General features: G+C 43.1%; 1 protein-coding gene across 2 annotated transcripts in view; it reads right to left on the reverse strand.

Annotated features, from left to right (window-relative positions):
• Positions 1-5,447: 5,447 nt before the first annotated feature.
• Positions 5,448-25,498, reverse strand: part of LOC138978273 (uncharacterized) — a 32,651-nt gene continuing 12,600 nt past the window's right edge. Inside the window, exons 2-8 of one of the 2 annotated variants that reach the window (XR_011459627.1) lie at positions 18,886-21,385; positions 17,296-17,528; positions 15,338-15,574; positions 14,631-14,803; positions 13,472-13,699; positions 6,810-12,609; positions 5,448-6,357 (exon numbers count right to left, since the gene is read on the reverse strand). Coding sequence is in view for 1 of the 2 variants with exons in the window: in XM_070350944.1 (XP_070207045.1) it covers positions 11,847-12,609; positions 13,472-13,699; positions 14,631-14,803; positions 15,338-15,574; positions 17,296-17,528; positions 18,886-21,052 (3,801 nt within the window). In the remaining variant the exon portion in view is untranslated. Of the gene's footprint in view, positions 12,610-13,471; positions 13,700-14,630; positions 14,804-15,337; positions 15,575-17,295; positions 17,529-18,885; positions 21,386-25,498 lie in introns of both variants that reach the window. The other variant, XM_070350944.1, reaches the window with a different exon arrangement.

Consider the following 25,498-nt stretch of genomic DNA (forward strand, 5'->3'; position numbering starts at 1 on the left):
CATACTAAACTGCTAAGCATGAATCAAACAATAAGAAAATAGAAATAACCAGGTCACTTTCTTCAACCAAGGCCAGTACTTTCATACATGACAAAGGAAAGCAAATATGGCCTGAATAATAAAGTTATAGTGTTCCTTTGCGTGTCTGAGTGATAAACTGTTTTAACCAACTATCTTCTGAAACGTAATTGCACTCAGCAGATTTGTCTTCCGCTCATAACTTTCGTGTCACACGGTCTTTGCGACAAACAGATAGATCGCATTCTCGCAGAAAATCATTGACAACACAGACCAGTCATTTTTAGCATTGCATTTGGGAAGGGCTACTATCATAGTGTGTTTTAAGAAAGAAAAACATTACAGTATCGGCAGAACACGACCAAATGAGTTTTCGTGTCACAGCGTTATGGGCGTGAGATTGTTTAGACTTTTTGTTCTCACACTGTAGCAAAATCATTGACAACACAGACAAGTCAGTTTTAGCATAGACATTGGGAAAGGCTACTATTATAGTGTGTTTTAGGAAAGAAAAACATTATAGTATCGGCAGAACACGACCAAATCATGACAAATGAGTTTGCGTTTTGGGCGTTATGGGCGTTTTTTCACACTGCAGATCATATCTCAAAAACTACGGAGTGGATCTTTATGAAATTTGATATGGATATTTTTCACTGGATTTTCTCATAGAAGGTTTTTCCGTTTATTGATAGGACAGTTTGATGACGTCATATTTTACCGTTTGCCAAAAGGTCGAGGCAGCACTTTCACAGTTACAGTTTTTCATCAATTTGATCGAATTTCTTATCACACAATCTCAGATCTAGGCCGGATTATGGGATTGCATTTCAGTTTGGTCACTTAAAGTTTTGTTATTGAAATGTTTGTTCGAAATATGTCATTTTTTCAAATTTTTAAAAACTATTATTTGAAAAAAAAAATTTATATTGGTGTATTTCCTATTGCGTCCTGTATCTAAAACTATATAGTTTTGTTGTTTTGTATTGATAATTATGCTTAAAAATGAAGAAAACCGATAAATAACCACTATCTTTATTTATGAAAAAAGACACTTAAAAACAACTTCCATCTATTCCTTACCATTTTCTGATTCCAAATATATATAGTTTCATGGTGTTTGACGTTGAAAATAGGCTAAAACTTAACAAACTCGGATCGTTGAATGGAATATACTTCCAAGCTCCGTGCAGCTGACAACATGATAAAAACACGTCATTTCAAGTGTGGAACACGCTCATGACGTCATACTGAAAGGTGATGAATTATGGCTTCACCTTGCGATGTTTCATTTCAAACATGGTAACATTTTTAAAGGGGTTTCTTTCTCAGATTTCTGTTTGCCCTCTGTCTGTCTCTCTATGTCTCCGTCTGTCTGACTGATTCAATTAAATGTGTAATTACTTAGTTTTGCAAAAGTCAAACTAAGTAGGATATACCTAATTGATTCAGGTCTCTAAATTCTTATTGTAAAATTGTGAGTTTTATTCAAAACAAATTTAATTTAACTCAATAATGGGGCATGCTGTGATGAGTAGAAGAATCATGGTGTGCTTACGAGCAGAAAAACCCCATCAAAGTCAAGAATCGTGTTTTTCTTTTTCTATTTTCACCTTGTAGCTTCATACAGACACCGACTAAGCAACAGTGTAGTTCCACTTCCAGTGCAATATCTTGTACTTTAATTTTGACCATCTGTGTAACACTTTATTGACCCATGATCTGAGCTGTTCACATATGTTATAGATCGATGTAATAAGAAACAAGAGAGTGAGAACGAGAGTCACATACAAACGCACACAGAAAGTCACATACGTACAAACACAAACGCACGCGCGCATGCACACACCACTCACACATACGAGCGTACACACATACACATGCCTACACACCGCGCACACACCGCGCACACACACACACACACACACACACACACACACACACACACACACACAGAGAAAGTAACTTTTACAGATCAGGCGATTACAAGCTCTTTGATCTTACAGAACCTAGTTAATCAACACCTACCAATCGATTAGAAAGCTAACCTTTCACAACAACTTCTTCTGTTTTATAACGTGTGCTGCTGCGCTGGTCTTTGTTTCTTCCTTGTAAGAATGAAGACGCTGTCAGCAGCCTCCTTTTCTAAGAGATTCCTTGTAAGAATGAAGACGCTGTCAGCAGCCTCCTTTTCTAAGATATTCTCCAGTTTCTGAGCCATCGCCTCGGAGTCCAAAAGTGTCTCTCTGTCCTCGGCGTAGAACGGCTGAATATCATTGCGCTAACGTCTTGCTTCTCCTTTTCATTGCCTTGAAGTTTTCTCGCCATTTGCTAGGTTTCCTTGCAACTTGCCCGCTTGGGGCAACCTCGGTGCACAAATCGTCAGTTCCTCTGAGGTCTGTGGCCCCACATTTCACTGCAGCCTCTAGCAGGAACAGAAGCCCTAGCTGCAATATGGTTGCAGGAATCTGACATTCCAGCAGCACAGATGTGCCATCTCGATTTCACCACAGAGCTTTGATTCTTCTCCGAAATCATCACCAATAACCTGTAGGGTTGTTCCTGATACGTACTCACAGGTTGGCAGGTATGATTATGTACAACATACAAAATTGCAACCGAATTTTTCTTATCCCGAGGTTTTTTTTAAAGAAAAAGAATGCCTTAAGGGTGGAAAATGTTTGTTCTTATAAACGATGTTCCTTATATCCGACTTTCTTATAAGTCGGTTTACTGCATTTTTTAGTCTTCTCTCTTTCTGTATGCGCGATGCGTGGGTGCACTTGGGTACATGTATATAACTTTGTCTCACTTTGTAACACACACACACACACACGTGCGCATGTACATATGAGCACACAAACACAACGTTTGATACAAGAAATTTAATGAAGAGAAATCGACATGAAAAAACTGACGAGGAAGCTGAGCAGAGAGAGGGAGAGAGAGAGAGAGAGAGAGGGAGAGAGAGAGAGAGAGAGAGAGAGAGAGAGAGAGAGAGAGAGAGAGAGAGAGAGAGAGAGAGAGACGGCTTCTTGGCGAATACAAGATCAAGCTGACTGTTGACGGTGAAGCTTATCCGGATCATGCAGTGTTCGACGATGGGTGGCTGTCTGAAGAGACTGGCAGGTTTTCCTGGCCCAGCTTGTGCTTCAGCGACATTTCAGATTATTTGCTAGAGGAAGTAGATAGTTTGGTCCGGAAAATATGTAATGCAAATGGTGGCCGTTATTATTATTTTCTGACGTCTCTTGACGGGAAGACGTAGGCCTCCTCACCCATATAGACTGTTACTGCAGCACATAAGGGAACTTATGCGATGCAAATTTTCAAGCTGGGAGCATTTAGTTGCACAAATTATGTACCCACATGGATACAATTAATTACTACCTGCTTTCATGAGTTATTCTCAACATTTTCACCTCGTTATAATACTGAAATTGCGGCCTGGTATCAAAAGAAAGCTTGATAACTAGAAATGCAACGCCGGTATCAAAATCAAGAAAACTCAGTGGTCGAGGAACGAAGCCACACGAAGCATTTGAAAACGAATATGTAAAAATGGCTGGTTCCTGCATGTGTGAGAAAGGAAACAAAATGTAATCGGTCCCGAATAGCCAAATTGGTGGAAGGGAAATATCACATGAACAACATCAACCTTTTTCAGTGAAGAGGTGTCTGGTTGGTTATTATTTTTAATTTTTAATTCTTATGAGGATAGTGTGTTTCAGTGTATGTGAAGTCCAGCATCTTGAGACGTGATGCGCCAGGTACTGACAGACAGGTTGGCAGACCAAGTATGATCATTTATAACAGACTTTCTTGCAACCGAATTTTTCTTATCCGGAGATTTTTTAAGGAAAAAGATCGCCTTCAGCATGGACAATGTTCTTTCTTATGAACGATGTTCATTACATCCGACTTTCTTAGAAGTGTTTATTACCAATTCAGTGCCCCATATGGCTTTTTGACCAATCAGGACGGATTCTATGTGACCCTCTAAATGTTATAACGTTCGGGCAGGGACCCTTTTTGTTTATCACGCTAAAAATTAACAAGACAAAGTAAAAATGTAATTCAACAATATCAGCGTGATTTATTCTAAAGAATGACACTTCAAATGCTGTCAGGTAATACTCTCTTTATCTAAAAAAAATACCGAAAAGCGAGTTTTGTCGGTGGGTGCGTAACGGAACAGCAAGGCACCGCCCATCGTATGTGTGCAATGCCGACCGCTCACTTGAAATCTAAATGATCAAAGTTCGGAAAAATCAAGTGAAATTGCGCCACTCGCTTCACATCATAGTCAAATGTATCTTTACGTCATTTCCCATCCGTCTGGAGTCGGTTCTAAATCTGTCGCTCTCTGTTCAACGAGAAAAAGCGAAGCAACCGAAACGCATGTTCAACATGGTTTATCTTGTGAGATTGTTGTGTGTCAAAGGCATTTGACCTGTGAATATTCATCACGTCAGGTGTGTTACTCTGATTGGCTGACTCAGGCCACGAGAATTCTTTGACTGACAGGCATAATCAGGTAGAAGCGCTCAAGTTCCCATTGCGGCTGTTCTGTCTAATTCGTGGGGTTGCTTCGAAATTTCTTTTGGTCGAATTAAACGGTAATAAAACCGTTATTTCTAATATGCTGACTGTTAGCAAATGATAACAGACATGTCTCACAAACGATATCAGCATTCGCCTATTCTTCCTCCGAAAACGGCGTATGGCTGCCTAAATGGCGGGGTAAAAAACGGTCATACACGTAAAATTCCACTCGTGCAAAAAACACGAGTGTACGTGGGAGTTTCAGCCCACGAACGCAGAAGAAGCATTCGCATAAAAGGCTCATGCTTGATATCTTTTTTCTCGACATGTTTTGTTTTCCAGTCCATCAGTAGGCTACATGTAGTGTATTTGTTGTTTTAGTGATAATGTGATAATGTATATAAACATCTAGGGCTGTTTTCAGTATTGTTGATAACATATGTTCTGTTTGATTAAGGGTATTCAGCTGGTATTTCCTTGTTTTCACCACCTATTTTATTCATGTTTTTATTACTTAGTTAGTGGAAGAATCTTTTGTAATGTATGTTTGATGGTGTATGCTTTTAATTAAGCGTTGCTGACTATGAATGTAGATGTAAATGCTTGTATAACTGTGTTTTAATTTTAAATGTGTCAAGCGCAAAGAGCATAATTGTAAAGTTATGATGCTGCGCTATATAAATGCTCATTTATTATTATTTATTATGTCTTGTTATCATTTGCTAACAGTCAGCATGTTAGAAATAACTCATAATAACACTTTTCGTCTTCTCTCTTTCTGCATGCGCGGGTACACTTGCGTATATAGTAACTTTGTCTCAGTTTAGAACACGCACGCACACACACACACACGCGCGCATGTACATACGCTCACAAACACAAAGTTTGATACAAGAAGTTTAATGAACAGAAATCGATGTCATGAGAAAATAAAATCTTATGTTAACTCAAATGTTAGATAGATTTCAAGTTGAATCATGTCAGAACTAATATTCGTAGAAGAAAATAATGCTACGACAGACAGATTTTCTTTCGATAATTTGGTTAAAAAAAATAATAGCTTGACTTACTTGGAGAACCGGTGTCACGAACTGATACCTCTGCTGAACAATCCTTCTCATTGCGGTCAATGCGCATGCGCCAATCATTGGACTTAAAAAATGCGACCCTTTGACCGAACGGCGAACCATGGGTTAGGGTTAGGGTTAGGATTAGGGTAAGGGTTAGGGTAAAGGTTAGGGTTAGGTTGTTCACGACCTGATTAATCTCCCCATGTTAGCGCATGCGCATTGAGAAGGATTGTTCAGGCAGAGTTTTCAGTTCGTGACACCGGGGAAAGGAAAGTTACAACCCAGGGCCTGAATCTTATTGCATGCCCTAATTCCGAGAAAGTATCATAAATTTCTCAAAGCTTTTCGAAAAGAGTGTTATTTCAATATTTTCTTAAACTTTACCTTAATTTAGAAATTCTGTATCCGTTGATGTTATACATTTTAGTTTTTTAGGTCGCTGGTCAAATATTGTTGTAGCGAAACCAAAATTCACGTAAAATAATCATACTTTACTTCTTGTAATTCATTCAACTACAACTAAAAACAAAAACGAACAAAAAAATCCCCCAAACAAGAAGATGAAAAAAGAAACACAGGCCACCAAACCTATTGTTTGTATGTGGTTTGGGCACAATCTGCAAAGGACGCGTACTGCCGTTTGTCCAAGGGTGTATCTAAATACAATCCCAGTTTCTTTTAGTGCATTCTTTGTTTTAACCATCACTGAATACAACCAATCAACCTTTGTGTTATCTATCACTGAATCAATCCAATCAATCAATGAGGCTTATATCGCGCATATTCCGTGGGTACAGTTCTAGGCGCTCAGCAGTGATGCCGTGTGAGATAAAATTTTATACGGCCAGTAATTGCAGCCATTTCGGCGCATATTTACCTTTCACGGCCTATTATTCCAAGTCACACGGGTATAGGTAGACAATTATTAACTGTGCCAAAGCAATTTTGCCAGGAAAGACCCTTTTGTCAATCGTGGGATCTTTAACGTGCACACCCAATGTAGTGTACACGGGGGGGAGTTCGGACACCGAAGAGAGTCTGCACACAAAGTTGACTCTGAAATAAATTTCCGCCGAACCTGGGATCGAACTCACGCTGACAGCGGCCAACTGAATACAAATCCAGCGCGCTACCAACTGAGCTATATCCCCGCCCCATTGAATACAACCAATCAACCTTTGTGTTATCTATCAATGAATACACGCATCCCAAATCAAACAAAACTAATTCAGCAAGCGATATGAGTAATAAATGACTTTATATTTTAAAATAGCCACCACCAGAACTAACAAAGTAAACATGATGAAAATATATAAAAAGTAACACTTAGATGCACACTCCTTCCAAGGTAGACAGTTATACTCACCGTACCAGATTAGGCCAGGCTTGTACACGGAAAAAGAAAATTCGTCCATTTGGTCACATACCAAAAATGAAGTCTGGGTGCTCTCTGTTTTCTTTTCTTTATTTGGTGTTTAACGTCGTTTTCAACCGTTCAAGGTTATATCGCGACGGAGGGAAGGGGGGAGATGGGATAGAGCCACTTGTCAATTGTTTCTTGTTCACAAAAGCACTAATAAAAAATTTGCTCCAGGGGCTTCCAACGTAGTACAATGTATTACCTTACTGGGAGAATGCAAGTTTCCAGTACAAAGGACTTAACATTTCTTACATAATGCTTGACTAAAATCTTTACAAACATTGACTATATTCTATACAAGAGAAAATGTAAGTTTTACGCCCTCCCAGCAAAGCCATTAGGGGCATGTTACACGAGAAAACCCGGCTTTGTATGAAAATAAAAAATAAAAATGCGGGGGGGGGATGTAGACAGCTAGCTGCCGGCTGCTAGAGGAGACCTGAAGTGGGCTAGGGACCGGGTTGGGTCGTCTTTCTATACAAGAAACACTCAACAAGGGTAAAAAGAGAAACAGAATCCGTTAGTCGCCTCTTACGACATGCTGGGGAGCATGGGGTAAATTCTTCCCCCTAACCCGCGGGGGGTGGTGCTCTCTGTGTAGAGTGACATTTTGTTTTTGTTTTTTTTGATGAATGAAATTCGTAAAAGCACAGAAAGCAGTCAGGGTGTTTGTGATTGGTGTGTGTCCATGTGGAGGGCGGTCTTACTTCTCGCATAGACCTATATCATAGGTCCCTGCTCCTTGTAAATACTTGGCCACATTTCAGACAGTTCTTCTTCTTCTTTGTTCATGGGCTTAGACTCCCACGTACACTCGTGTTTTTGCACGAGTGGAATTTTACGTGTATGACCGTTTTTACCCCGCCATTTAGGCAGCCATACGCCGCTTTCGGAGGAATTTCAGACAGTGAGCCCAACTGTTTTCACGAAAAGGAGCGTGACTTTAACATATATACATGTGGCTTTTAGGTACGAAAATAGGACATGAACACTGGGAAACGGGGAAGGGGAGGAGGGCGTGTGACACTGGGTGTTCACGTGAGGGGGAAGGGGGCAGAAGCTCTACTCTCTTCCACTTATACTCCTGTAGTAGTATCAGGCCGGAGAGCACACCTACCCACAGGCCCCGCCCACCTCGTGTCAATCAAGTGCCAGTGGGGCGGAGGGACGAGGAGGGAGTGGTTGCAAGGGAATGTACTCCCATTGACGCTGATCACATGATATGCACATGACTTCTTGTCACATGTGGTACTGATCAGCGGTTACATCTACTCCATATTTCTCAAGACTGACGTCAGATAAACAGACTTCTTCGAAGATGGACTGCTATGAGCGACCGTTTTGAACTGTCAATGCACGCTCCTCAAGGCTCATTGGTCCAGGGACAGGCATACTGGCCTTGATCTATGCACACAGTTTCTTGCCACATGGTACAAGAATCGACCCAAGGATCTAAAGGTAAGTCAGTGAATGTTTCTCAAGACTCGGTATATACTGACCGTGACCACAGGATGTGCACAATCATGGCTTCTTGCCACGTGTGGTACATGGGTCAGCGGTCACATCCACTCAATATTTCTTGAGACAGAAGTCAGACAAACGGACCCATGCGTTTTTCGAAGATGGGGTACTATGAGCCACCATCTTCAGCATGAGATGTCAATGTATGACCCGCAAAGCTCACTGATCCAAAGCAATGCAAACGGACCGCGATCCGAATGATGTGCACACAGCTTCTCGCCGTAATGAGTGCTTGGACCAGAAGTTATACCTGTTCCTTGCTCGAAATAGATGAACCGTGTCTTGAACGACCCCAGCCTTTGTCAAAGAAGAGACCAGCACTGACGACGGTCTAGAGCCACAAACACATGTTCATCAAGACGCAGCTCGGTTATGCTGACCCAGATAACGTAGCGTGCGCAAGGGTTTTTCCCACATGTGGTATTAGGATCAGAGGTCAAATGTACTCTTTTTTCTCGAGACAGATGTCAAATAAATAGAACCGATCGTTTTCCGAAAACGGTTTAATATAGACGACAATCTTGAATCGAAAATACATTTAGCGCTAGGCCGGCTCACGGGTCCAAATAGATAAAAGGAATGCATATGAAAAGCTTCTTGCTACATGTGGAACGTGGGTCACCAGTCACTTCTACTCCACATTTCTTTTGTCCCATTACAGACGCAAGCGTTTTCGGAAGATGGATCTAATTCAGAGCGACCATCTTGAAATGTTATCGTGTGACCCTCAAAGAGGAATGCATAATGACTGGGATCTCATGAAGTGCTCAAGGCTCCCTGCCACATGTGGTACTTAGGCAAGAATCATATTCAATCTTTATTCCAGAGAGAATAACTTATTTAATGATGCATGATCTGTATGCATGAGCATATTGAGGCATAAATTCATATTCCTCAAGGCTCAGTATATATTTGACAGTGATCAGACGAGCTAGCCGCATCTGCTGTTGTTGTTTTTTACAACTTTTTTTTCCGAGACAGAGGTCGGGCGAACTATCCTGAAGCGTTAATGCAAGTTCTCACCTGATCCCGTTGCGCATATGCCTTACCGGCCCTGCAACGTAACCATCCAGATCCAGATGATGTGTACATGGCCTCATACCACATGTGGCCCTTGGTTTGGATCAGACTGAGAGTAACACCAACCAGCGCTCTCCAAATATGGACTTTGATCGAAATTGCATTTACTGGTCTTTGTCTTTTTTTTCTTGAGACAAATGTTAGATAAGCAAACTCAGAGCGACCCGTCCGGAGGCATCAATGCAAGTTTCCACATACTCATGTTGACACATTTTTTTTTTTTTTGCCTGCTGTCAATCTCATCTGAAATTCGCGGAGCATTCATTATTCTTCTTCCAAGATGAAAGAATACAGACTTGCGTCAGAAAGAAGCATAATTATGGCCAGAATGGTCTGTGATGCTACTGATTACAAGTATACCAAAAGGCCCTTGGATAATTGTTTCCTTCATCTTCTTTTCCAATTTTTCTTTTCGCAATCTTTAACAAAAAAATCTGTTTCCTCTTTTGCCTGTTAGATTCGGTGAGCTGACGCTCGCATCAGACCTTACAGTCTCTCACACGATCATCTTTCGGCTGCCATGTACTCCACTGACACTGCTCGGGGGAAACGGATCCACTGACCCTGGAAGATACATACCCGGCTAAGATCGGTTGCCTTATCTGCATAAGTAAGCTGGGACACCACACTAGGCAGTTCCAGGGGACAGGTAACCTTGCTCAGAACGAAAGAGCATTGGCAGCAGGGGAAAGATGATCTTGTTCGAGTTACCAACCAAGATATCTAGGACTGAAATCAAGGAAGGCAGACACAGAGAAAATAATTCAGGACACATTGAGCCAGCATTACGACTGTGTCGGCCATGTAAATTCGAAATAAATCACGCAAACAAACAACAAGATGGAAAAAGACAATGCAATAACCATTATCAAAATAATTACAATGAATTACAAGTTCTTGGACTCAAAATCCAACTCATCTTTTGACGAGTAGACACTCCAGTCACCATGGACTTCCTTGGCTGAATTTTATAGTGACCGAGAGAGAAAAAGATCCATGGGGATCCTGTCCACAAAAAACCGAAAAGGATCGCTGTCATTATCCACCAGACAGAGTCACGTGCGAACCGGGTTTTCCTTTTTCTTCGATTTTTGTTTTGTTGTTTGTTTTGAAATGTGTTTTTGAGGTGAGTTGATGAGCTGAAGGGAGGGAGGGAGTGTGTGTGTGTGTGTGTGTGTGTGTGTGTGTGTGTGTGTGTGTGTGTGTGTGTGTGTGTGTGTGTGTGTGCAAGCAATTGTTTCCATTTATTGTTTGTCAGAACTCCAGCGAAGGGCCAAAAACTTCCAGAGAATCAGAAGTCCAGCAGACAGCTAGAAACTGCCAGAGAATCAGAAGTCCAATTGACAGATATAAACTGCCAGATAATCCAAGTCCCGCTGACAGCCAGAAACTGCCAGAGAATCAGGGCACCAGCTGAGGGCCAGAAAGAGCTGAAGAATCAGTATTCCAGCTTACAGCAGGAGACAATCCCAGCACAACTCTATAAGTTAGCTTACTATGGAACATCCTTCGTTTCACTTGCTGAGGCAGTTCTGCCTTCATTCGAAGAACAAGAGTCTTTATAATGTGCATGGACTCATACCGTGAGAGACTTGCGCCGTCAAATTAAAAAAAAAATCAGCCAAATCAAATAAGTTATTCAGTCATTTGTGGTATCAACCACATATATATCATTCATGTACAAATACATTACGCTGATGAAGTTGATCCATCAGTGAATCGTTAACTGTATTGTAGTATCATCAATGTATTCGTGACTGCTTCTAAGATTTGTTAGCACAGTAAATATGTACAAATTAACCCAAAAATATCAAGCTCAACACCAGAACGACTTGAATGCCTCACAACAAAATCAAGAGCATTATTGTATAATGGGTAGCTCCTCCCTGAACATCTAAAAGACAACAACAAAATTACAGATCATGGTATCTCTTAAATTCCGAAGAAGCTTTAAAAATGATCCACAAACTGAAATCTTTAAACATCATTACACACTACACTGTGTACAGAATTCCTTCCCAATAGTTCAACCATCTGCACAGACAGTCGAACGCCTGACAAATGGCCAAGGCTAATACCAGACGAAGAGAAAACAATATACATGTGACTCGTCTGCTGATTGAGAGTTTTCAAGAAACTGAAAAAAAGACAGCCAACAAGACAGCTGACAGTTTCAAGAAAGAAAAGCCTCTCTAGGATATCAGACATTTGTCATTATCTGATTTCTTTGCGGAAGAAGACTTCGTCTTATCTGGAGAGGCCCTTGCCTGGCTTTTTGGCACAGCACCTGCAACACCTGTAGCACTATGGGCGTAAGGGTTTGAGTACTGCAACCCAGCATCTTGAGTTGTGTACTGCACCCCCCTAGGCAGGGGCCTTGCCGAAGGCCGAGGAGCAGGGACTGGCTTTTGGGCGGCAGACCCAGGGGTTATTCCAGACCGGGACGAGCCTAGCGGATCTTGTCCAGAGAAACCCGAACCTGATCCCAAAACGGCCGCGGGACCGACCCCTGGCGACTGCTGTTGCCCGAGAGGAGATTCTATCCTCGCATCCTCGAACTGAATGAGGTACTCGGGGTAGCTCTGAGCCAGATCGAAGATGACGAAGATAGTGGGCGCAGACTCATCGTCCACGCACGAATCGTACAATTTGAGCCCCTCCCTGACCGGAGGGGAGGTGTACGACTGTTCGCCTCGTGTGTACTTCCCCACGAGGACTTTAGCGAGGAACATGTAGCGGTCTGGACCGCGAGTGAAATTTTTGCTGTACATGGCATGGGTGGAGAAATAAGCCCCTCTGCCGTAGCGCGAGCCGGCATACTCTCCTGACCGACGGAAATCTATGTTGTTGGCGCAAATCCCGCGAGCTGCTTGCAGCGTTGGGGTGCCATGGTACAGCTTCTTTTCGGCCACATCTTGCACGTTTCCATCTCGTGGTGTCATCGACCTTCTTGTGCTGTGACAGAAAATAACAAGATCTGAGTGAAAGCAATCTTGAGTGTTATATCTCTTGTCGCTGGGTCAAAACAGAGCAGAAAGAAACGATGGATTAACACATTTTCATAGGGAGGCTTTGAGAACAAGGAATTCTACAAATACTTGTAGGTCGTTCTGGCACAGGTCATGAATGATTAATGTCCCAGCTGAAAGGTTATATTTCAATATGCACTACACCCTCACGCAGCTATTGTTTTGTATCAACACCAGCCTCTGCCTCTTCCCAAACATCCATTGCAATGTTTAAGGCGCAGCTCAACACATAAGTTAACTATTATCTCTCATAGATTAAAGGCATATGTACGCGCTCCCGTGTTTACAAAGTGTAGTTTGCCCACAATCGATGTCAAATGCATCATAAGGCCATATAATGACGATATGTCGCAATGCGCGGACCATATACATGCATTACAGCTTGTTCTAGCCTCTGAAAAAGTGAGGATGTCAACAAAGACGCGGAGTTATTTCCCTTGCGTCAACGTTCCCTCTGTTGGCAAATCTATAAATAGGACGATCTAGATCAAAATAAAAATTCAAATATCTCAACATTTAAGGGGTCCTAGACCACAATATTTTGCAGGGAACTTAATTTAGCATGTCTCCAGCTGTTGGTAAAGCAATTAGCGTGTATATTCATCGAGTTAATATGCCTTTAAGGATGCACACCATTGACAAACGGCAGTAAAATTTGAACAACCATCAAAGAGCTTACCAGACATTCTCAGAGGTATTTCACATTCAAATCACAAAAATCAAAGTCCACGAGGACGTCATACTAATCCAACATTTGGACCTACATAGATGAGCAATAGAAGACTCACCTGCAATATTTGTCCCACAGGCCCGGGTTTTGAACCCTGAACACACGCAGAATGGTGTCGGATTCACGGGTGACAGTTGTGTGGAAGGATCTGGCAACGTCCAGGTACTCTGTCCCCGAGCTGTCCAATTCCACCATCTCAAAGTCCTGGTAGTGGTCAATGCTGCTCCAGTGGGTCGGCAGGTTGGCATGGCGGCAGTGTGGCGGTTCGCTCAGCAGGAAAGTAGACCTGCAAACGATGATAAAGTGAACTGTATCAATGTGCTTTTTGTTGATGTTTTGTTTTTGTTTGTTGTTTGTTGTTCTAGGTTGTTTATTGTTGTTTCTTGTCTCAAGAACTCAGGGGGTCATGTGAAACAGATTCAGCATCAATCTTATTCTCCGTTTTGTTCTCGGCCTACTCTTTTAAAAACTATTCACATTTATGTGAACCACAGTAAAAGGTAGAAGGTTTTTTGAGTCACTTGAGAAAAAGTGACTCTATGTAATCGGTCAGTGTTAGTCTGTCCGGCCGGCCGTCCGGCCGGCCGTCCGTAGACACCACCTTAACGTTGGACTTTTCTCGGAAACTATCAAAGCGATCGGGCTCATATTTTGTTTAGTCGTGACCTCCAATGACCTCTACACTTTAACGATGGTTTCGTTGACCTTTGACCTTTTTCAAGGTCACAGGTCAGCGTCAAAGGAAAAATTAGACATTTTATATCTTTGACAAAGTTCATCGGATGTGATTGAAACTTTGTAGGATTATTCTTTACATCAAAGTATTTACATCTGTAGCCTTTTACGAACGTTATCAGAAAAACAAGGGAGATAACTAGCCTTTTCTGTTCGGCAACACACAACTTAACGTTGGGCTTTTCTCGGAAACTATAAAAGTGACCGGGCTCAAATTTTATGTGAACGTGACTCATTGTGTTGTGAATAGCAATTTCTTCCTGTCCATCTGATGCCTCATATAATATTCAGAACTGCGAAAGTGACTCGATCGAGCGTTTGCTCTTCTTGTTTAAAGTTCAGTTGTTGTTTTGTACAGTTGGAACGTTAAATCCTGTTAAACATCTTAATCTAGCTACTATAATTATTATCATTGATTTTAGGATGTTACTATAAGCAGCCTATATATATATGTTTTCGAATTTCAGTCAAGCCTGACTTACATATCAGGAAAAGATGAGACTGGACGACGCATGACGTTAGAACTGCTTCCCTGAGTCAGATTGATCAGGACCATCTCCTGCAGCAGAAGTAAGAAGCGCTCTTCCCCAGCCTCAAAGAAATACTTCTGTTGACCCCGGTTGGACTTCTCCTCCAGTGTGTACTGAAGCGTTCCCTGTGGCCAAAAGACACAAAAAGATAATACATAAAATGGCGGGAATTTTCTTTTTGTTTTTCTGCGTTCGCGGGCTGCAGCTCCCATGTGCACTCGTTTTGGTTTTTGTTGTTATTTTGTGTGTGTTCAGGAGAAGGCATTTACGTGACCGTACGTCCCTCCCCCTTGCTCTATTTACGCAGTCATACTTTGATTTTGGGGTGAAATAATAGGAATTGAAATGTGTAATTAGCCAATGAAAGTAATTTGAAAGCATTTGACAAAGCTATGCAAGCAAGGAAGCTAACAAGAGATAATACTCTTGTTCCTTCAGTGCAAAATTAATGACTATATTGGTGGATCCATATTTGTTATCTGTACTTCGGTGATGACTTTGACTTGTACTTGTTGTAACCCTTTAATTTATTTTTATTTGTATATGATTGTATCATAGATGCAGGAGTGTATGAACGATTGGTTCCACACCAGGATAAATACCAATGGCTTTTATGCTATATGGCGAATTAAATTCTTGTTCTTGTTTTTCTATCTTACCGGAATAAAAGGCTGCATCTTCCCCTGGTCGCCCATCTGGTACCAGCACCACTGAGTGTAGTAGTTTAGGGGCGTGTTACCCTCGGTTTCCACGTAGGAAGGCGTGGACCATCTCCGCAGTTTGAGCAGCAGGCCCGGAGACATGGCGGAGTCTGCCCCATAGTTGTTGAGCACCTTTGCCGTCATGGCGTTGAAATCCAGGGACAGCTTTACACCTCCAATGTTGTCCAGAACAGCCTGCAGAGATTACGAGCACGCATTGACCTAACTTTACTAGACTTCTCGTCTTCTCCATCCCCATTGGAACACAAGGCCATCGCTACAAGATTCCAACACACAAGACCATCGCTACAAGATTCCAACACAAGGCCATCGCTACAAGATTCCAACACAAGACCATCGCCACCAGATTCCAACACAAGACCATCGCTACCAGATTCCAACACAAGGCCATCGATACAAGATTCCAACACAAGGCCATCACTACAAGATTCCAACACAAGGCCATCGCTACAAGATTCCACTACAAGTTGCATACGAGAACGCATTGACTTGACTTCATGTCCTCTATCTCCAGTCCCTTTGGAACACAAGGCCCTCACTACTTGTTTCCGATACAAAAGTCACGATGAAATGAAAAATTAACTAGTTACCTCAAGAGACATACAATGACATACTCTCCATGTCTTTGGTTTGCACAAAAGACCCTCATGGGATTGGGAGGCCAAGAAGGCCAAAACATAATAAAGCGCTTTTCTGTGTCGAAAATGAAGTATTTACATCAAAAACTCGACAAGACAGCAACACACAGAAAAGCTTAGAACCACATGTCGAAAATGTATTAGCTACGTTAGAGCATTGAAATAACAGAGGGAAGCATTTCCTCTGATTAAGACCTAAGCAGTCTCCTGACACATAAGACAAGAAGAAGCATATTGAACGAGCATGCAGACTTCCATCCCGTGTAAAAGATTCGGCTCACCTTCACAGATATGCCCAGAATTTTACATGAGGTAAAGTCAACCCCCCACACAAACCAAACAAGAGGCGAAGCCTTCAAGGCTCACGTAAGAAATCGACAAACAGTAACACAAACTCAATCACTCCGTCACACATACACACACACACACACACACACACACACACACACACACACACACACACACACCACACACACACACACACAGTAAGCATAGGTGAAACTGTGCAAGAAAGCGAGACCCTGGATCTGCCAAGTAGTCTCGGCCCGCTCACAATAACAATGACCGAGACGTTCAGTAATTCCTTTGCGTGACGTCTAACCCTCTTACGTCATAATGTGACGTCTTCAAATAGTTTCTATCACACACGTCAAACACTTTTGACCGAGACTGACGTAATCCATAGACTCGGAAATGTTAAAGTTTCTATCACACACACACACACACACGCACGCACGCACGCACGCACGCACGCACGCACGCACAGACAGACAAAGTTTATCATCGCATAGGCTACACTTACGTGAGCCAAAAATCAATATATTGGCTGCTTCATGTGCAGAGGTGGACATTTTGGATTAACTAATTCCGCAGATAGACACTTTAGTGTTTGCTAAAACATCGATTCATCATAAAGTTCGAAGTCTGTACATAAAGCTGAGGGTGTTGATCTTTGGTATGTGTCCAAGTTGACGGATGGCCTTATGGGCGCTTAAAGGCCTGACCAGATAAAAGACGGTGAGCGAATTTTTGTTTGCACTGGAAAGACTGTGACAATATCTTACATTCGTATGTATACATCATTCCTCGGGCATAAGCCTCGCGACGGCTACAATATTAGACCTGTGTGCAAGACGCTTTTAACTGCGCTCATCGGCAAAAAGCGGTCGTTCAGGGAGAAGTCATTACTTGCCCACTGCTGTCCAGTTACTACCGTTGCCCAGTTAGCACCTGTACATACGTAAGTGAAATACTTACCTCAAAGACCTCGTGCGACGCCAGAGCACAGAAGTGCTGCTCGATGTCGAAGTTGTCAGTGGTGGAAAAGTCCTGCCACTCCATAGAGACGTGTACCTGCCAGACGTGAGGCGGCTTATCCCTATGGTGATACCTGGGACACAGGTAGTTTCTGCTGCACTTGCCAGTCCAAGAGAACTGCTCGCACAGATGAGTGTAGTGGCTGGCAGGCCACGGCCTCTGGTTGTCTCCACCTGAAAATGTTTTTTTGTTTACTGGCTGTTCGAAGGTTTCTTTGTTGGTTTGTTACAGTTAAATAGCTGGGTTTTTTTGTATCTAGAGAAACCAGGGCTGAGATGCACGAACCGAAAGTGGGTGCCACCCAAAGGGGAGAGAACATGTAACAAACCACGTGTTCGGATTCGTTGAAATCACAACACATCTCAGTTTCAACCAATCCAACTCTGTGGGTGGCTCCCGTTTGGGAGGTACCTTTGTCGTGCACCTCAGCCCTGGGGGTCATGCGAGACCGGTTCAGCAATGATTGCCTGTTCAAAGGTACTCTGCTTCCCGTGTAAACTGCTGTGTCAACCACCACAGATCTGTTTGTTTATTTGTTTGCTTAACGCCCAGCCGACCACGAAGGGCCATATCAGGGCGGTGCTGCTTTGACATATAACGTGCACCACACACAAGACAGAAGTCGCAGCACAGGCTTCATATGTCTCACCCAGTCACATTATTCTGACACCGGACCAACCAGTCCTAGCACTAACCCCATAATGCCAGACGCCAGGCGGAGCAGCCACTAGATTGCCAATTTTAAAGTCTTAGGTATGACCCGGCCGGGGTTCGAACCCACGACCTCCCGATCACGGGGCGGACGCCTCACCACTAGGCCAACCGCGTACCGTGCCGGTCAACCACCACAGATCTGTTTGGGCTTTTACATGTAATGAAAACATCCTTCCACACAAACACATGCCAAACGTGTACACACTGGCTGGTTTTCGTGCACAGTGGGACATTTGTTGATGGATTGCATGACATTGTGTAACTGATACCACTGTCAACCTGCAGAACTAATGCAGCAAACACAGGACGGAGCCTGTTTTTACATATATACATGTGCCCAAGTGGAGGGATGCTCTTAAACTATGTACCAACAAGAGAAAGATCTTCAATTCTTTGTCAAAAGGGAAAGTATATTCAATGTCAGAAAATGTTACGGAGGGGACTATTGACTCTATTTGTTCCATTAATGATACAAATCGCCAAGTATACACACCAAACATGCGCACCCATATATATTTAGGTCTTTGCGTAGCATGCGTTTGTGTTAAGCATGTCCATGTTAGATTCTACTCTGTGGCTGCTCACATGCTAAGTATGATTACAGCTAGTTAGCTAGCTTGAGACTTCCTTACTCACACGTTTTCAGCAGATCACGGAGTCATCTTAGAACACCAGTTTGTTGAATGTCTTAGCCACTTAGTTTGACTCTGCAGTGAGATTTGTCAGTGTATGTCTGTATCAATTGATCGACATTGCAGCAGATATACATAACACTACAACATTTCTTCTACTGTAAATAACCCGTTCATTACTTACCCTCCTTCGAAGCAGCCCTGTTCGGCGAGAGCGGCCTTGGGCGTTGCGATGGCTTTGGAGGTGACTGTTGAGGACTTAAAGATCGCACCATCTGCTCTTTGCCATGCCAGTTTTGCTCTTCATCACGCCCATTCTCGTCTTGATCACGCCCACTTTGTTGTTTGCCACGCCTACGAACGCGCTTTTCTTGTACTGGAAAAGTTGTGGGGAGCAACATCTCTAACTTTTGGAACAAAGCCTCCTGACTGCGCCCCTTCTGCAGATTTTGCCCTTTTGTGGCAGGCGTCTCTGAGTTGTCCAGAAGTCTGTCCTTGCTTTGCGCTTTTTTCATACCAGGTGCAGGCTTCTTGAACTTTTCGGCAGGGTCGGGTGGTACCTGCTTTGCTTGGGCATCGAGTGCAGAAAGGTCAGTATCAGGTGCGATGACCATCTTACGCAAGGTTTGCTCTGGGATTCCCTGCATGTGGTAGGTCGTCAGCACCCAGTTGTTGTGCTCAGGCCCCTTGACCAAGTGACCAAAGTTGCAGGCTTCGTCGTTGCATTCATCTCTCAGGAACTGGGGACAGATGTGAATATCTGGGCAGTCTAATTCTTGACAGGCACCCTTGCCGAACTTCATGCAAACCACTGGTGAGCTACGGAACGAAATAATTCGGATCTCTTCATCAGTAAAGGCCTGCAGCCCAGCTTCAACACACACCTTGGCGTTGCTCTTGGTGTGGAAGCTGTGGTTGAAGTGACAACTGGAGTCCCAAGGGCAGCAGCCGGCGATAAAGTCCCTGCAGATGTGGAACCAAGGGCAGGTTTCGTTCACGCATCTGTCTGTGTTGTGCTTCTTGTACTTGAAGCAGGAGCGGGCTTCTTTGTAGCTGACGGAGACGTACTTCACCACGCCGTTCTTCTCGAAAGTCAAGAAGCGGTTGGAGTGCTTTAGCCACTCTGCAGCGTCTTCATGGCTGAATCCCTTGAAGAGGTTTCCTTTCTGGGACAAGAGCGTTCCCAGTTTCGTCCGCCCCTGGAACTGCCTGAGTAGTAGGTTGAAGATCTTGATCCATTCGTCAGGACCGAGCTCTGGGATGTTGCTAGGCTTGGCAGCCTCGCCGTCCTCCTGTTTCTGTCCGGCCTTGCGAGCCTTGTCTTGATTCCCAGTGTTTTCCCTTTGCTCGGATTCGTTCCTCTTCGACTTTGGTCCTTTTTTCGTGTGTTGGTCTTGCTGCTTTTGTTTGCCCTCTCCTCCCTTTTCTGCAGCCGGTCTCTGGTTCAGATTCTGACGACTCCCTCTCTCTGATCCTGCAGATTGCCCTGGCTCCGAACGGCTCTGTTGTTGGTGCTTCTGATAACCTGTGTTATAATTCTGCTCGGGTTGGGGTTGTCGATAAGGGGTCTGACTGGGTGAAGTGTACAGAGGAGGCTGATTCAGAAGGGGTGGTCTAGAGCCTGGGAGTGGGCCCGCTTGGCTGAAGGTCGCGTGGGCGGGAAAGGGCTGCCCGTAGGTAGGAGGGTAGGCTGGCTGGTAGCCTGGTTGAGACGGGTATGAGGTTGGAGGTTGTTGGGGGTAGCTCGGGTAGCTGGGAGGAGGAGGAGGAGGGCCAGGGTAAGGCTGGTGGTAATTCCCAGAAGGAGGGGGGTACGTCCCACCTTGAGGGGGTGGAGGGGGTGTCTCGTTAGGCCCGTGAGAGTAGTAGTGGTGAATGTGGACTTCCTTCGGCTGTCCCTCTGTGTGATGCGTAGCTTCTTTACCTCCCCTCTGTTCGTACCCCTGGTTGCCTCCCCTTCCTCTTCCGCCATGATCTCTTCCGCCGTGGCCTCTTCCTCGATCTCCTCCTCTTCGGCCTCCTCGTCCTTGACCTTCGCTGGTCACGCTGCTTCCTCCGTCGCTGTCACCACCATCATCTTCATCGTATTCCCCTTCTTCGTCCTCTTTGTTCCCCTCGCCTGCAGCACGATTGCCTCCTCGTCCCCGTCCTCTGTATCCTCTTCCTGCTCGTCTTCGTCCCCCGCGACCTCTCCCCCTTCCTCTGGACTGGTCACGATCGCCTGGCTCCGTTTTGCCTGACTGGTCTTTGTGCTGTTCCGCCCTTTGCCCTCCTCTGTGCCGGCCTCCTCTTGACCCACCGCCTCTGTCTGGTGCGTTGGACTGGCTGCCGAAATTCACTTCGAACGACATGTTGCTGTGCTAGTTGCTGTGAAGAAACGCTTTGGTGCGTGGTTTTCCGTTGTGTCAGAGGACCAAACTATATCGTGCGGTTTGCTGCTGTTTCTCACTAAAGATCAAGAGACGGAGTAGTAATTGTGTTGGTGTTGGTGCTGTTTTTAAAAAAAAGGGAAAAAAGTAAGTATTTTTGATGTTCCTTGTGTCACAAGATCAAAATTCCTGAGTGGTACTGCTTTTTCAGTTTTTAATTTAAGTTAGTCAAAGGCCCATTTCCAGGCTGCTAGGCTCGCTGACGCTTTTATTTTCTTTCATCCATCCATGAGTTTTCCTTGCAGAAACTGTTCCCTGCAGAGACAAGAAAAGGGATACATGTACAAGAAATCTCCCCAAAGTTAGCGGAAGGGACCCAAACACGGACTGGCTCCTAATATGGACCCCCTCTTATGCTGGGGGCGCCTAAATCACAAGACCCTTAGGATTTGTTTACGTATAAGCATGAAACACAAAATGGTCCATATTCGAGGCAGCAGCAGAAAGCTTTTTGACTCACCTGAGTAATCAGGAGAGTCTTAGTAATGGGCAGTGTTTAGGCCGCCCCGAAGGCCGTGCGTGAATAAAAAACAAAAAAAAACCCATCAAACAACAACAACAAACAACGTAACGTTGAGGTTTTCTCGGATGTTTTTCAAGATAGAACCTTCACATTTCACACATTTGTAGAAGCAGATCAGTTTCTTACCTTGCTTTTGTTCTATTCATAAATAAACTGATATTGTCATAAAAAAGGGCAGATACAGGTAAGCGCACATCTTTGCGGTGATCAGAGAGTTTAATGTAAAACCAGTTATATCAGTGGAAAGGCCACCCATTTCCCCTGCCATGTTCAGCAAACAGATTGGTTTTGCATGAGGCAGTGTCTGCACAATGGAACCTACAATACAGACACCATCCAAAATGAAATTTACAAAATCAAGATTCCTTCTTTAAAATCGACAACAAATCAGAACTGCTAAAAGAGAAAAAGTTTTGCATGTCATTGGGAAAAAAAAAATCGAATTTGTATCCAAAAACAGTCAGTTTTGATCACTTATAATATCTTGTCTAACAATGACGTTATGGCATGTCGACCGGTGTAGGAATCATTTTACTTAGAAGCCATTCATCTCCTAGAACCGTCGCGATATAACCTTGAACGGTTGAAAAGGACGTTAAACACCAAATAAAGAAAGAAAGAAAGAAAGAATCTCCTAGAACGATGGCAGCAAGTAGTGATCATGCGACTACGAACTGGTCACTGTCGCCTCAACGCCCACATGTTCAGGAAGCTGAAGCTGACCCCATCACCAACCTGTCCCTGTGGTCTGGAAGACCAGACTCCAGAACATGCCTTAATGACATGCCCCCAACTCAAACCAATCAGAGACAAAGTGTGGCCAGCATCAGTCCCTCTCCGCACCAAACTATGGGAGCAGACAAGACCTGGAAGCCACGATCGACGTCATTCGTCTCGCAGACTAAACTGATGGTGTGACGGCGAACGCAAGAAGAAGAAGAAGCCATTAATGTGGGTTTTCAAGCCGGTCATGATGAAAAATCAACGTGTTTGCAGAATATGGTATGGTGATGAATGGCCTTTCCAGTCATATAACGGGTTCTAGGGGAAAGGCTCCTAATATGGACCACTTTTTATTTCATGCTAATAACTAGCTTGTTTTCTTGCGAAGAAGTTTCATTTTGTGTTTGGTAGTCCTTCTCTCTTAGGTTAACCCTTAGGCCTAATTAGAGTGAAATAGCTTTGATAGACATTCAGCAAAAATTAAATACAGAAAAAAATCACAAATGGTCCATATTAGGAGCCTGGGCGCCTAATATGGACCAGTGAAGCGGCCTTCACGAATCACTGTAAAAAGCCCCATATACTTCAAAATAGCATGATACAACATTGTGTACAAGTCAGACTAATTCAAATATGCTTTAGATTGATCTGTTTCGGGTTGATGAGAGCATTATTTGAAGCACACCAGGAAACTAAAGAAGCTTATCAAAAACAGAGTGAAAATAATAAAATTATCAACTTCCACGAAAAGAAGACTTTTTGTTATATTTTTTTTAAATCTCGAGAGCTAGTAATAGGTTATTTCCAGCAAGCTTCTTAATGAATAAATGAAAAAAGCCTTTAGCTTCTTTTTCTTCGATTTGTTGAAGGTGGTCCATATTAGGGGACTCGCACATACTTTGAGATTTTGCTATTATTTTTTGTTTGCAGTAGAAACTCGGGGTCAACACTGCTAAAATGTAACAAATGCGGTCTTAGCTGTCATATATAGCAATTTTTGTGTGATAAAAGCTTTGGCTGTGGACAGAAACGAGTCCGTTTTACGCGGCAAATTTAGAGTGAACGCTGCCAAAAGCGAAAAAAGAGAAAAAGCCAAACGGTTTTGAGATTTCTGTTTCTGCAACTGTTTTGACATGTGCAAGTTATCCAGAGAGGGTGAATACAGCGAATAAAACTTTTTTGAGCGCTCTAGCGCCGTTAGTTTGTCAAAACAGGAGGTGGTCCATATTAGGAGCCGGTCCATATTGGGAGCCCAGAATCCCCTACAACAAAAGGCCTCATCACAAAGATCTGCACTCATACGCATCTGCCTAGTTTTTTTTTTAATGACGGGTAGTATAATGAAGTAAGGAGGATCAACATTTTGTCAGAAGTAGAATACATTGTAATCGAAGGTTTCATTATTTTGGAGCTCGACAAATATGTTAGTATAAAAGTTCATAACTCAACTGTTAATTGAAATATAAAAAGAGAAGCATAGATAAAAACAACCTATGTGTATGTAAAGGTGTAGCATACCAATTTTTTGTTATTGAACTTTTTGAAATAAAGGAAATAGGATTACAAATAAAATACACACACAAAGGAAACGTCAAGTTTACTACAACAATGCACTTTTTTAAGACTGTGGAGTAGGAAATTTGGATCGACTGGCCCGGTCACGCAATTTGATACAAGCTCATGTGGTATCTATTCATGCTATTGGACACCAGGTTACCCAGCGGTGACCAACATTTTCGTATTGTCTTCGCAAATAAAACAACTGCATACACACACAGCAAACAGAAATTCAGTGTTCAGAATATGCTGCCTGCTGGTGAATATAAAAAACAAAGAAAGGCTTGCCAAGACTACATAATGATTAAACATTGCACGTGAGAGCTACATGGTGACATCTATATAAATTATGGTCCGGGGTAAGTTGTAACATAGACACTTGTGTTACAACCTTCCCAGCCTTTTTTTTCGGCTTTTTAATTTTACAGTATGACGCCGTAGCTCCGCATGTATTTTAGCTTTGGATATAAAGGAACCCAATCTGCTTAAAGGGGAGAGATGTATCATCATACCGATATAAGGAGAGTCTTGTCATATATATAAATTATATAGTAAAGTGAGAGCAAGAGAATGGTTAGAGTAAAAAGAGTTACAATTTACCCTGCTCTCCCCCAACATACGAGACATAGCCAGGGGCGGACCTAGGGGGGGGTTCCTGGGTGCCCGGAACCCCCCCCTCCCCCATCCGTTTTTTTTTTATTTTTATTTTTTTTTAGTAAAAAAAATAAAGCGCTTGTGCTTTCCTTCCTTCCAAATGCAACATGCTTGAAACTGACGAGAAACTCAAAGGCTAACCCCCCTCCGAATTATTTTTGAAATGATTAGTTATATTGAAATAGTAGTTTATATAAAATAGCACATTGCCTTCTCAAAGTCAAAGGCGCACATATTTGTACACGCATATTTACTGAATAGATACCTTGTTATCTTCCAGGAGAGGCCTCCGATTGACCTAAAAAAATAAAATTCCTTCAGCATTTGGGGGGCTTCACCCCCCAGACCCCCCACCAGGGCTTTGCCCCTGGACCCCACCGGGGCCTGAGCGGCCACTGGACCCCTGCTCCAATTTGGAACCCCCCCCTTATTCACAACTAGGTCCGCCCCTGATAGCACATGCATACAAGCCCCTAGTGAAATCACATAAATAACTATTAAAATATACGCAGGTTGGCATTCAGTTCCTAACTTGATACTTAAAAACAACTCGAAAGAGAAAACAAATGAATATTTTGACAAATTCCTCCATAAAAACAATTAATAAATTACAGATTTTGTTACTGAATAAAATTTAGTTTAACCCTAAAACGGTGAAAAAAGACATGACCGATACTTGTTAAAAAAAATAGATAAAACTAGTCTGACTTTAACTTCACCAAGGGGGGAAATTGTTTGTGTGTTGATGCGTGTACAGGGTTGAATGTTGGCATCATATCACTGATCAATGCTTTAAAATCAACTATATCCGATCATTTGGGCTGGAAGTTGATCAACTGACCCATTGAATTCTGACATGTCTGTCAAGAGTAGAAAATATTGGCCTATGAGACAGTAACATACGTCTGAAA

This window comes from Littorina saxatilis, linkage group LG10 (assembly GCF_037325665.1).
Source record: "Littorina saxatilis isolate snail1 linkage group LG10, US_GU_Lsax_2.0, whole genome shotgun sequence".
Lineage (NCBI taxonomy): Eukaryota > Metazoa > Mollusca > Gastropoda > Littorinimorpha > Littorinidae > Littorina > Littorina saxatilis.